Below are 12325 nucleotides of genomic sequence, written 5' to 3' on the forward strand. Positions count from 1 at the left end.
AGTGTTTTGTTCTGTTGTACGTAGGGTCGCTATGAGTCGGTATCAACTTGATGCCACCTAACAACTGTCCTCATGTGGCATGGTAGGATAAGCACTGATTCACATGGTCAGTTTGAACCACAAGGTTGGTAATTCAAACTCCCCAGCCACTTCTTGGAAGCCCCTGTACAGGGTAGCTATGAGTTGGAACCGACTTGACAGCACTTAAACAACAGTCAAAAGGGGCACTGTAGCTTTGTAGAATAAGTGCTGGCCTGCTAACCACAAGGTCAGTGGTTCAAGTCCACCAGCTGCTCCGTGAAAAAATGAGGATACTTTCTGCTACCACAAATATTTACTGCCTCTGTGAGTTGGAACTGACTTGATGGCACTTAAAAACAACAATAATACTTAAATAAATGTATTTAAAGATGAACTTTTTTGTTGTTACGTGCCGTTGAGTCAATTCTGACTCATGTTAACTCTGTACAACCAAACGAAACACTGCCCAGTCCTGCGTCATTCTCACAGTTGTTGTTATATTCAAGCACATTGTTGCTTCCACTATGCCAGTCCATCTCGTTGGATGTCTTGCTTTTTTTCGATGACCCTCCACTTTACCAAGCATGATGCCCTTCTCCAAGGACTAGTCCTTCTTGAAAACATGTCCAAAGTACGAGAGACAAAGTCTCACCATCCTGGCTTCTAAGGAGCACTCTGGCTGTATTTTTCCAATACAGATCTGTTTCTTCTGGTAGTTCATGGTATTTTAAGTATTCTTAAGTACAATGACTCAAATGCATCAGTTCTGCTACAGTCATCCTTATTCATTGTCCGACTTTCACGTGTTTATGAGGCTATTGAAAATGCCATGGCTTGTGTCACATGCTCCTTAGTCCTCAAACTGATATCTTTGTTCTTGAACAGATTAAAGAGGTCTTTTGCAGCAGATTTGCCTAATGCAGTACTTAGGTTGATTTCTTGATTGCTCTTTCATGAGCATTGATTGTGTGTCCAAGCAAAATTAAGTCCTTAACAACGTCAGTCTTTTCTCCATTTATCATAATGTTATTTATTGGTCCAGTTGTGAGGATTTTTTTTCTGCACATTTAGGTGAAATCCATACTGAAGGCTGTGGTCTTTAATCTTCATCATTAAGTATTTTATGTCCACTCTTCTTCCAGTAAGCAGGGATGTATCATCTGCATGTTGCAGGTTGTTAATGAGTCTTCCTGCAATCCTGATGCCGTGTTCTTCATATAATCTAACTTCTCAGCTTATTTACTCAGCATACAGAGTGAATAAATACAGTGTAATGATATAATCCTGGTGCACACCTTTCCTGATTTTAGAACATTCAGTATCCCCTTGTTCTGTTTTAACAGCTGCTCTTGGCCCATGTATAGATTTCCTCATGAGCACGATCAAGTGTTCTGGGATACCCATTCTTCACAGTGTTATCCGTAGTTTGTCATGATCCACACAGTCAAAAACCTGTATAAAGACAGGGGCTTTTGTCTAGTGGAAAATGTATCTCCAAATTCCTCTTTCTATTATTGTAATAGTATTTAAAGGATGAATTGGCACCATAGACATTTTACTGTCAAAGATCATAGCTAATGGACAAGAGCACAAAAAGGTTTCTCTCTGCTCTTCCCCTTACGCTCATGATAGCTATATTATGTCTCTGACGTTGTTGTTTTACATTCAGAAGAAAAGATCCTGTTAATGCTTCCTCTCTTCTCTTTAAAACTGCACCTTGAACATTTCTGACCCCCATATAAAAATGATTTCAAATGTACTAGAAACCTCTGTCGCTCAACTAATGAAGAAAAATAACACTAGCATAAAGACCATTGGACTGTATTTCTTACATGTGATTTTAGGGTTTTGGACCCAGGGATACAGGTCAAAAGCTAGGTAAGAAAAATGTAACCAAATGAGTCTGATCAAGGGTGGCGATTTCAGTAAATTTATCATTATAATATTTATTGTGAGCTCTTTAAATATTTTTCATTCTTTTTCTTTAATAATTTCCTTCATAGAGAAAGAAGCTAAAATCATTATTCTTGAAGATAAGGTAGAAACAACATTAAAGACAGATATACTGTCATGCCTAACATTGAGACTGGAGAGGCCAAGAACTTCCTATCTTCAGTCTGTGTTCTTTGTCCATAGCCCTGACAGCTGCAGCCGGAAGGGGCAAACTGGAAGTGTGCCGTCTGCTCTTGGAGCAAGGAGCAGCAGTGGCTCAGCCAAACCGCCGAGGAGCAGTGCCCCTGTTCAGCACAGTTCGTCAGGGCCACTGGCAGGTAAGCAGGACAGCTACTTGTAGTCCCTAAGGCCAGAGTGAGTTTGTAGATCCGAACTTCTGATGCAGGAAGCAGAAACAATCACAAAGTTGTAGTTAGGTGGTCTCCAAAGACAATGTTTTAAATCCTACTTTAGTGAGTAGCAACTGGGGTCTTCAAAGCTTGTGAGTGGCCATCTAAGTAAGGTGCAGCTCTGAACAGAGCAAACAAGCATGAAGACAATTGAAAACACCTGGAAACAATGAGTCTAGTGGATTAATAGACTGTGTAAACCTCAGTTTCCACTGTCCTGAAACCAAAACTAGATGGCGCCTAGCTGCCACTACCAACTGCTCTGTAAGGGCCTATATTAGAAGGTACTGATAGAATGGGAGACAAGTGTAAAACAAAACTCAAAATCATTAAAAGGTCAAGTTTCCTAGTCAGAGGAACCTATGACCCTTAGTCACCTCACCTACTGAGCACTACTGTGGTTCAACTTTTAGCCAAACAATAGACAGAGCACCAAGGTGAACTAGGGAAGTATGCAGTCCTTAGAATAACCAACCATTTGATTATTATAAAGGTAAAAAAAAAAAAAAATACATTTCCCAAAGACAAAGTTCAAAAGGCAGGGTAGATTATAAAGAAGGTGGAATGGAAACAAGAAACATAGGGAGGAAGTTAGATACTTTACATTGTGGGGATTGCAATCAGAGGAAACAAAATGTGTATGAACTGTTGAATGGAAAACTGATTTTCTGTGTAAGCCTTCACCCAATTCATAATATATAAAAGTTAAGAGACAAAGAAAAAAATGGGAATTCAGCCACTGGACCTTGTGCTTTGAAACTTGTGCTCTTTCCACCAACCTATTAGGGATGCCCAATAAGTAGCATGCTTCTTCCTAAGTGAAAAATAAAAAATAAACCAAGTCTAAATGTTGTTTTTATGACAAGTTGAAGGATGTAGCTTTAGGTTGGTCCACCAAGTGGGCTGGTGGGTTTGTCAGATTACCCAGTAAGCAATGAAAGCACAGGCTTACTTGTATTTACTTACTGTCATGAACAATCTCACATTTTCCACCACATCAAAAAGAAAGAAATGGAAAAAAAAAAACTAAGTTGGAGTTCATTAGAAACACTGTGTTCATTGAACTTGAAGACTTGAGGCTTTGCTATTGATCTAGTTCATGAGAATATTGCAAAATATTAACATTCAAAATCATCATTATGAGCGATACTGTAAAGAAGGAATAGCTACTTTTGTCCTGGTCATGGAATGACTTCCTTTTCTCATTTAATAGAATCCAAATGGAAAGTTTCATTTCTCAGCAAATCCCTGCTAACCACTTGCTTATAGGTATCTCAGACTTGCTGTAAGAAAGTACAGTGTCTGCAAATTCTAGTTACACAATCTTTCCACATGTTTGGATTCTGTATAAATGCAAATTTATAGACTTAGGCTGAGAAATAAAACATAATGTTTGGAAGTATTTGAGTAGAAAAAAAGGCTCTAGAAAACAAACAGTGCTAACGAGTTATCAGAGGGATTTTTCCCCTACAGCTTAGTCATGCTCACTGCAGGCAGTTTTGCAGCTCTTATTGTTAAGTGCCATTGAGTCAGTTTTGACTCATAGTACCCTGTATGGGGTTAAGGAGTAGATGATAGGTTTGCACCACCAACCTTGTGATTAGCAAGCAGTCTAGTGCTGATCCTACAGCATCACACCAGGACCCCTTGCGACTCTTGTTGTTGTTATGTGCTGTCGAGTCGGTTCTGACCCATAGCAACCCTGTATAGGGTTTCCAAGGAGCAGCTTGAACTGCCGACCCTGTGGTTCAAACTGACTTCGTAGTTGCAGCGCATTAACCCACAGCGCCACACAGACATTGGCATAGAAGGTGCCGTCTTGTGTTGGTACTTCATTAAGGGATGGTTACAGCTACATCTTGACCTAAATTATCTTAAATTATTTTTTCCTTGTTGACTGAGTCAGGCATTCAGAGTTGAATTCTTCTCATTTAGCAGCCCTCAGAGAGTCAGGAAGAACTGGAAACACGGTGGCTAAGTGCTCGACTGCTAAGTGAAAGGTCAGCAGTTTGAACCTGCTAGCCACTTCCCAGGAGATAGATATGGCAGTCTCCTTCCGTAAAGATTTACAGCCTTGGAGAACCTATGGGGCTGCTCTATTCAGTTGTGTAGTGTTGCTTTGAGTTATAATTGGCTCAATGGCAATGTGTTTGGGCTTGTGAGAGTCATACGGTGCTAGTATGCAGGTACTCAGTGGAGGCTCTTACAGTGGGAAGCTACACTTAAAGATGACTTAACTGCACAGTGTGAGAAGACGTATGTCTTCTCAGTAGCCTTTCCCAGACAGATTCGTCTCTATTTCTCTTCACTTGCAGATTGTTGATCTTTTACTCACTCATGGAGCTGATGTCAACATGGCAGACAAGCAGGGCCGTACTCCCTTGATGATGGCTGCTTCTGAAGGTCACCTAGGAACCGTGGATTTTCTTCTTGCACAAGGTCAGTCCTGGGATGCCAAAACTGGGTGACCAGTGCCCGTAATAGCCCCAGTGATTTCCAGTGATGGAATCCATGAGATACTGTTAAAAAGCACATATTATTAATTCAATGATTAGAAAATGAAATGCTCTCTTTTCTCCACATATACAGTTTAACCCTTCTAACTGACATTCTCTATTTCCTTACGGCTTGAAGGATTTTTGGCATTCTCATCAAAATAACATTTCAAAGTCTTCAATTCAAGTCAGTAATCTCCAAACTTGTCTTTTTAGTGTACATTCAATAAATATTCATCTTCCAGGGATTGTATTTTGGCTTTGACTTCATAATTTCTACCATTGAGAAAACATTTGTCAAAAACAAACAAATGGAGACGAAGACAACTGTTGGAGGTGGGACCCTATTTGAAGAACCAGAATGTGCTTATTCTGTTGTAGTAAATTCCTGTTTACAGTTTCCAACATCCACAAATTCTTGGCAATGGGAAATAGCTTAAAGGAGGTTGTGATTACATCATCATCATAAAGCATTTAGGTCCCTATTAAGTCCTGCCACCACTCATCTGTCAGTTGGTCATACTGTGGTAGCTTGTGTATTGCTGTGATGTTGGAAGCCATGGTACCAGTATTTTGAATGCCAGCAGGGCCACCCACACTAAGACTACGAAGAAGGAAACGTGGACTACTTCCAAATGTGTAGCCACTGAAAACCTTATTCATAGCAGTGAAGCACTGTCAACAACACAATGTTCAATATTGAAAACAGGAATAGCACCAGAATACTGTTAGGTATAGTGCCGAAAGATGAGCCCCTCAGCTTGGAAGGCACTCAAAATGCAACTGGGGAGGAGCTGCCTCCTCAAAGTAGAGTTGACTGTGATAACAAAAATGGAGTAAAGCTTCCAGGATCTTCATTTGTTGATAGGACACAACTCAAAATGAGGAGAAATAGCTGCAAACATCAATTAATAATCAGAACATGAAATGTATGAAGTATGAATCTAGAAAAATTAGAAGTTGTCAGGAATTGATGGAATAAAAATTGAAATGTTTCAACAAACTGGTAACAGCACTAGAATTGCTCACTTGCCTTTGTCAAGAAATTTGCAAGACAACTACCTGGCCAAACGATTGAAAGAGATCCATATTTGTGTCTATTCCAAGGAGAGGTGACCCAATAGAATGTGGAAATCATTAGACCATCTCATTAATATCACATGTATGTAAAATTTTGCTAAAGATAATTGAAAAATGGTTGCAATAGTACTTCAACAGGAAGTCAGCTGCCTGAAATTTAAGCCAGATTCAGAAGAGTACTTGGTTGATTGGTTATGTGCTACCAAGTTGGTTCTGACTCAGAGAGACCTTGTATAGGGTTTCTGGGCCTGTAAATCTTTACAGGAGTAGAAAGCTTCATCTTTCTTCCACAGGGCAACTGGTAGATTCAAACTACTGACCTTGCAGTTACCAGTCCAGCTACTAATCCCCTATGCTACCAGGGTTCTGGAACTAGGGAAATTATTACAGGTATAAGATGGATCTTGGCTGGGAGCAGAGAACACCAGAAAGATGTTTACTTTTGCTTTATTGACTGTGCAAAGGCATTCGACTATGTGGATTCGATAAACAAAGTACGGATAACATTGCAAAGAATGAATATTCCAGAACATTCCATTGTGCTCATAAGGAACCTGTACATAGACCAAGAGGCAGTCATTCAAACGTTCTGTTCTAAGGGGACACTGAATGGTTTAAAATCAGGAAGGGTGTGTCAGAGTTGTATCCTTTCACCATACTTATTCAATCTGTATGTTGAGGAAATAATCCAAGAAGCTCATTATATGAAAAAGTACTTGGCATCAGGACTGGAGAAAGACTCATTAACAACCTGCATATGCAATTGACACAGTCTTGCTTACCAGAAGCAAAGAGTACTTGAAATGCTTGCAGATGAAGTCTATAGTTTTCAGTATGGATTATACCTTAGTGTAATGAAAATCGTCACAACTTGACCAATAAATAACAACGTGATAAATGGAGAAAAGATTGAAGTTGTCAAAGATTTCATTTTGCTTGGATCCACAATCAACTCTTTGGAAGCAACATTCAAGAAAACAAATGATGTATTGCATTAGGCAAATCTGCTGCAAAAGACCTCTTTGAAGTGTCCAACAGCAAAGATAATCAGTTTGAGGACTAAGGTGCACCTAACTCAAGCTATGGTATTTTAATTGCCTCATATTCACGTGAAACTTAGATAATGAATAAAAACATCTGCAAAAGAATCAATGCATTTGAATTACGGTATTGGCAAAGAATATTGAAAGTACTGTGGGCTGCCCGAAGAACAGACGAATCTGTCTAGGAAGAAGTATAGTAGAACACTCCTTCAAAGCAAGGATGACAAGACTTTTTCTCTCGTATTTTGGATATGTTGTCAGGAAGGACCAGTCCCTGAATAATGATGACATCCTTCTTGGTAAAGTAGAAGGTCAACAAAATAGAAGAAGGTCGATTTTACAACAGTGATACAACAGTGGCAGTAACAATGGACCCAAACAACACAATTGTGAGGAGACTGCAGGACCCAGCAATATTTCATTCTGTTGTGCATGGGGTCACTATGAGTTGGAACTGACTTGATGGCACTTAATAATAACACTAAGCATTACCCTGCTGCAAAAGCCAGGCAAAGATTCCACAAAAAGAGAAAATTGCAGACCAATATTTCTTATGCATATAGATGTAAAATTTCTCGAAGTACTACTAAATCCAACCCAATAGCATATTAAAAGGATTATACATCATGATCAAATGTGATTTATTCCAGGAATGCAAGAATGGTTCAACATTAGAAAATCAATCAGCATATAATACATGACACTAACGAAACAACAGAAAAGAACCCCACATCATTTCAGTTGATGAAGAAAAGGCTTTTGACCAAATCTAACACCCTTTCATGAATAAAAAATAAAGTCAACAAATTAGGAATAGAAGGGAAATCCCTTAATTTAATGAAAGGTCTCCATGAAAACCATCTATGAAAGTTTCCCCCTTAAGATCAGGAACAAGACAAGGATATCTGCTCTCACCACTACTATGCAACATTGACTGAAAGTTCATAGCCAGCTAGATTAGACAGGAAAAAGGGTCAAATCAGCAAGGAAGAAGTAAAAACTAACCTTCTTTGCAGATGATATGATACTATATGAGGGGTCTTCAAAAAGTTCGTGGAAATTTTGAATTAAAGATAATGGGATGTTTCCACAAACTTTTCGAAGCCTCCCCCTCTCAAAGAATCCACACAAAAATCCACTGGCGCTACTAAATGAATTTAAATTAGTTGAATTTTTATATACCAGCAATGAGCAATCTGAAAAGGAAATGAAGAAAACAAGTACGTTTACAGTACCATTTAAAAGAATAAAATACTGGGAATCAGTATCAGCGGGGAGGTAAAAGACTTGTGCACCGAACACTGTAGAACACTGCTAAAAACCTAAATGAATGTAAAGGCATTCCATTTACATGGATTAGGAGACATAATGTTATTGACATGTTAAAACTGTTAACATATCAAATCAATGTATGGCGTCAATCAATTCCTATGCATTCCAACAGCCTTCTTTGCAGATATTTCATAATTATGTGAAATTGCAAGGGACGCCAAATAACAAAAGCAATTTTGAAAAAAGAACAATAAGGTGGGAGGATTCACATTTCCTGATTCAAAACAACCATAAAGTGATAGTAGTCAGAACAGTTCAGTGTTGGTGTAAGGATAGACATATAGAACAGTAGAACAGAATTGGGAATCCAGAAATAAATCATATGGTCTGTTGATTTTCAACAAGGTTTTCTTGGCCATTCAGTTGGGAAACGATAGTCTCTTCAATAAGTGGTACAGAAACAACTGGATCTACACATGCAAAAGAATGAAGCTATATTCATACCTAGTACCACAATGGAAATTCACTCAAAATGGATCAACAACCTAAACATAAGAACTTATGTAAACTTCTTAGAACAAAACCTAGGGTAATTATTCAGAACCTGATTTTGAAAATGAATTCTTAGATATGACACCAATACTACAAGCGACCAAAAAAAAAAGGTAAACTGAACCTTATCAAAATTAAAAAATTTTGGTGCATCAAAGGACTTTATCAAAAAAGTGAAGAGACAACCTACAGAATTAGAGAAAATATCTAGTAAGAGTTTAATATCTGGCATATAAAGAAGTCATATAACTCAACAGCAAAAAAGAAAAACCCAATTAAAAAGGAGCTGAGGACTTGAATAGACATTTCATCAAAGAAAAAATATGAAAAGATGCTCAGAGTCACAGTGGTAAACATATACTAAGCACCTATATTGTAGTCCTGGTGTGGCACTGTGGGTTAATGTGCTGGACTGCAAAATCAGTTTGAACTGCAAGGCTGATGGTTCAAGCTCACCATCCACTCCTTGGAAACCTTATACAGGGCCTTTATGAGTTGGAACTGACTCGATGGCACTTAACAACAAGCACGTACTTTATGAGACTCTTTCAAGGAGTTAGCACTAATATAAATGGAAGACTGCCAGTTCAGAAAGCATTCACTGAGGATTTATTACATGCAAGTGGGATGTATTTGTGTGTGTGTGTGTGTTTAAAAAGAAAAAAAAACACCAGGATACGGTAATCTACATCAAGCAGATTCAAGGTGAGGTGACAATTGGAATAAACTTGAGTCAGTGAGCTTGAGATATGGTTCCTAGAGAATGAGTAGAAAAATGAGGCAAGTCATGGAGAAAGAAATTTCACACATGGGAGTAATATAAACAAAAGTGAAGATACAAGAATATTGACTACATTCTGGAATCAATGAGCATATCTATCTGGCCAAATTAGAGAATTCTCACAAGGAAGTAGTAAAGCTTTAGGACAGAGAGAAGTATGGGGGTAGATTACATGAAGAACCGTGAACGCCCAGTATAGCTTTTGGGCTCTATTCTTTAGCCACTTGTAGGATCAATTTTTCTTTCCCTTAGTCTTTATTGAGATGTAATTCACATACCAGGATCAATCTTAAAATGGTAATAGTCCAGAAACAAAAGATATTCTTCAGTAAATTTTAGACTATAAGTACTAGCTTCCCTCCTGCTATGAATGTTCTTGTTTTTTTCAGTCTTGTGCCATCACTTCACTTGTAGGTGCCTCCATTGCTCTGATGGACAAAGAAGGACTGACAGCCCTCAGCTGGGCTTGTTTGAAGGGTCATCTCTCAGTAGTTCGCTCTCTCGTGGATAATGGAGCTGCTACAGACCATGCTGACAAAAATGGCCGCACCCCACTGGATCTGGCAGCTTTCTATGGTGATGCAGAGGTGGTGAGTACCTTTTTAAGTCTCAGGGGATAAGGGATAGAGAAGGCTCCCTGTCCCTGGTATCATCTGGGGTTGAGGGTAAAGTGATGGTTTGATGAATCCTAATATAATTCCAAAACTCCATTTGCCATCAAGGATGGGGCTATAACCTGAAATACCATGGCTCCATAAACTGGTTCAGACCAGTATTTGAATAAAGAAAGAATTGGCAGCAGCCGGAGCCCTCAGTACAACTGTAGCTCTATGTTAACTGCTCTGCTTGGTCCATGTCCTAGGTCCAGTTCCTGGTGGATCATGGGGCCATGATTGAGCATGTTGACTACAGTGGAATGCGCCCTCTGGATAGGGCGGTGGGATGCCGGAACACTTCGGTTGTTGTCACCCTTCTGAAGAAAGGAGCCAAGATAGGTAGGAGAAAGGAAGAAGGTGCTGGCCATCTGTGCCCAGGGGCCAGACTGGTCCAGTGATCTGGCTGCCCTGGGCGTTTGGTGTGAGTGTATATAGTTTCACCCTGCCCTGCTCCAATTACTGTCCAAGTGAACAGAAAGTCTCTTGGCCCAGACAAAGTACCATCAGAGCCATAATTTGCACCCTGTGTCCAAAGTCACATGGGTATCCGCCATTCCCCTAGTAGCCTTTGCGAAGAGGCTGCTCTGTCCTTAAGCACATCTTAGTGCTAAGACCTCTGCCCCAGCCCTACCCTGTTAGCATCCTGGATCCATGCACTGCCTTAGCCTTTGCTGCCCCTTGCTCTGTGTGTGCTTCAGACTCTGAAGGCCCTGCTCTGCCGTCCCAGCTGCGTCCCAGTCCCACTGATCTGTAGACAAGGGTTGGCTGATATGCTGGCTTTTTTGCTGCCTGCCTCTCACTGCTGCTTTTTCCTTCTTTTTTTTTCACCTTCATCCATTTTTTTTTCCCTCTCCTACAACTTTTTGTTTTCTCCTTTCTTTGAAGGTTGTCAGACGTTACCGAGTCGCCCACGAGGTATATTTCACCGCTGTCAGCATCAGGCGTGGTCTGATGGCTTGGTCAGCTTTGCCTTCTCCTCTTTGATTTAGCCTGCATGAGTTCCCTACACCTCTAATCTTTTCATTTACTTCACCTTAAAAGAAGACTTTTTTTAATGACTGTTGTAGAGAATAACTTGAACTTTTGATAAACTCACCCTGAAAAGCGTAGTTGGTAACTAATTCAGGCCATCTATAAACTAATCAATGTAACTCTTTCTTTCCCTTTGTGGATAAAGTAGTCCTCAATAATGTTGACTTGTTTCACATCCATTTGACATTCAAACTGTGCTCCTAGTTCAAAGGGAATTTCAGAAAGTCCTGTGTGGTACTTACAAAATTAAGGGAGTCTTTAGCCTTTAATGGTTTCCCTTCTGCAAAGTATATATTTCAAAATGAAAACCTAAACAGCTGGGATGGGGGGAGGTATTTAAGATTCTAAAATAAATTACCTTTTTGGGTTTCAAAATCTTTTGGTGACATTTAACATAAGCCCCTTCTCTCCATTTCCTTATTAAAATAATTCCAAGCTTAGTCAGTGCCTGCCCCAGTGCCACACACAGGCTTTGCTGCCCTCCTGTGGTACAAGCTCAGACAGTTCAGATATTCTTATTTTAAGGTGAAAACAAATCAAATGCAGCTTCTTGGCAGTGGGAGTCACCTATTTACTCCCAGATCTAAAAGATGAAGAAATTACTGTGGAGCAAGTTGTTCTCTCAGCAGAAATTCCCCCCAGGATGTTGTTTTTTTTTTTTTCACCTAGCTTCCTACCACCCTTACATTGTATGAGTTTTTTACCCATCATGCATCCTGTACACTACAGGTCCAGCCACATGGGCGATGGCCACCTCCAAGCCAGACATCATGATCATCTTATTGAGCAAGCTGATGGAAGAGGGGGACATGTTTTATAAGGTGAGGGGAAGGGAAGAACAAAGTTCCCTCACAACAGCCATTAACTCTTGACAATTTACAAAGGGGAGAATGTCATCCTCAGTGTATAATGGGCTCAGAAACTGGGAATCCTAAGATTTTCTCCTTCCCCATAGGAGAACAAGAGTATCCTACACATTCCTGCATCTGATAAACCTTAAGGATCTAGTTGTACTTGAGCACTAACTGGCAGTTAACGACATAGATTTTAC

The 12325-nt window shown here is 39.7% G+C and overlaps 1 protein-coding gene across 1 annotated transcript in view; it reads left to right on the top strand.

Moving 5' to 3' along the window:
• The window catches only part of TANC2 (tetratricopeptide repeat, ankyrin repeat and coiled-coil containing 2), a 401543-nt gene that overhangs the window by 380674 nt on the left and 8544 nt on the right, over positions 1–12325 (top strand). The window contains exons 18-22 of the mRNA XM_006833558.1: positions 2158–2291; positions 4679–4802; positions 10001–10176; positions 10449–10581; positions 12004–12095. Coding sequence (XP_006833621.1) covers positions 2158–2291; positions 4679–4802; positions 10001–10176; positions 10449–10581; positions 12004–12095 — 659 coding nt within the window. The remainder of the gene's footprint in view (positions 1–2157; positions 2292–4678; positions 4803–10000; positions 10177–10448; positions 10582–12003; positions 12096–12325) is intronic.

The sequence above is a fragment of the Chrysochloris asiatica genome, unplaced genomic scaffold (assembly GCF_000296735.1).
Source record: "Chrysochloris asiatica unplaced genomic scaffold, ChrAsi1.0 scaffold00007, whole genome shotgun sequence".
Taxonomy (NCBI): domain Eukaryota; kingdom Metazoa; phylum Chordata; class Mammalia; order Afrosoricida; family Chrysochloridae; genus Chrysochloris; species Chrysochloris asiatica.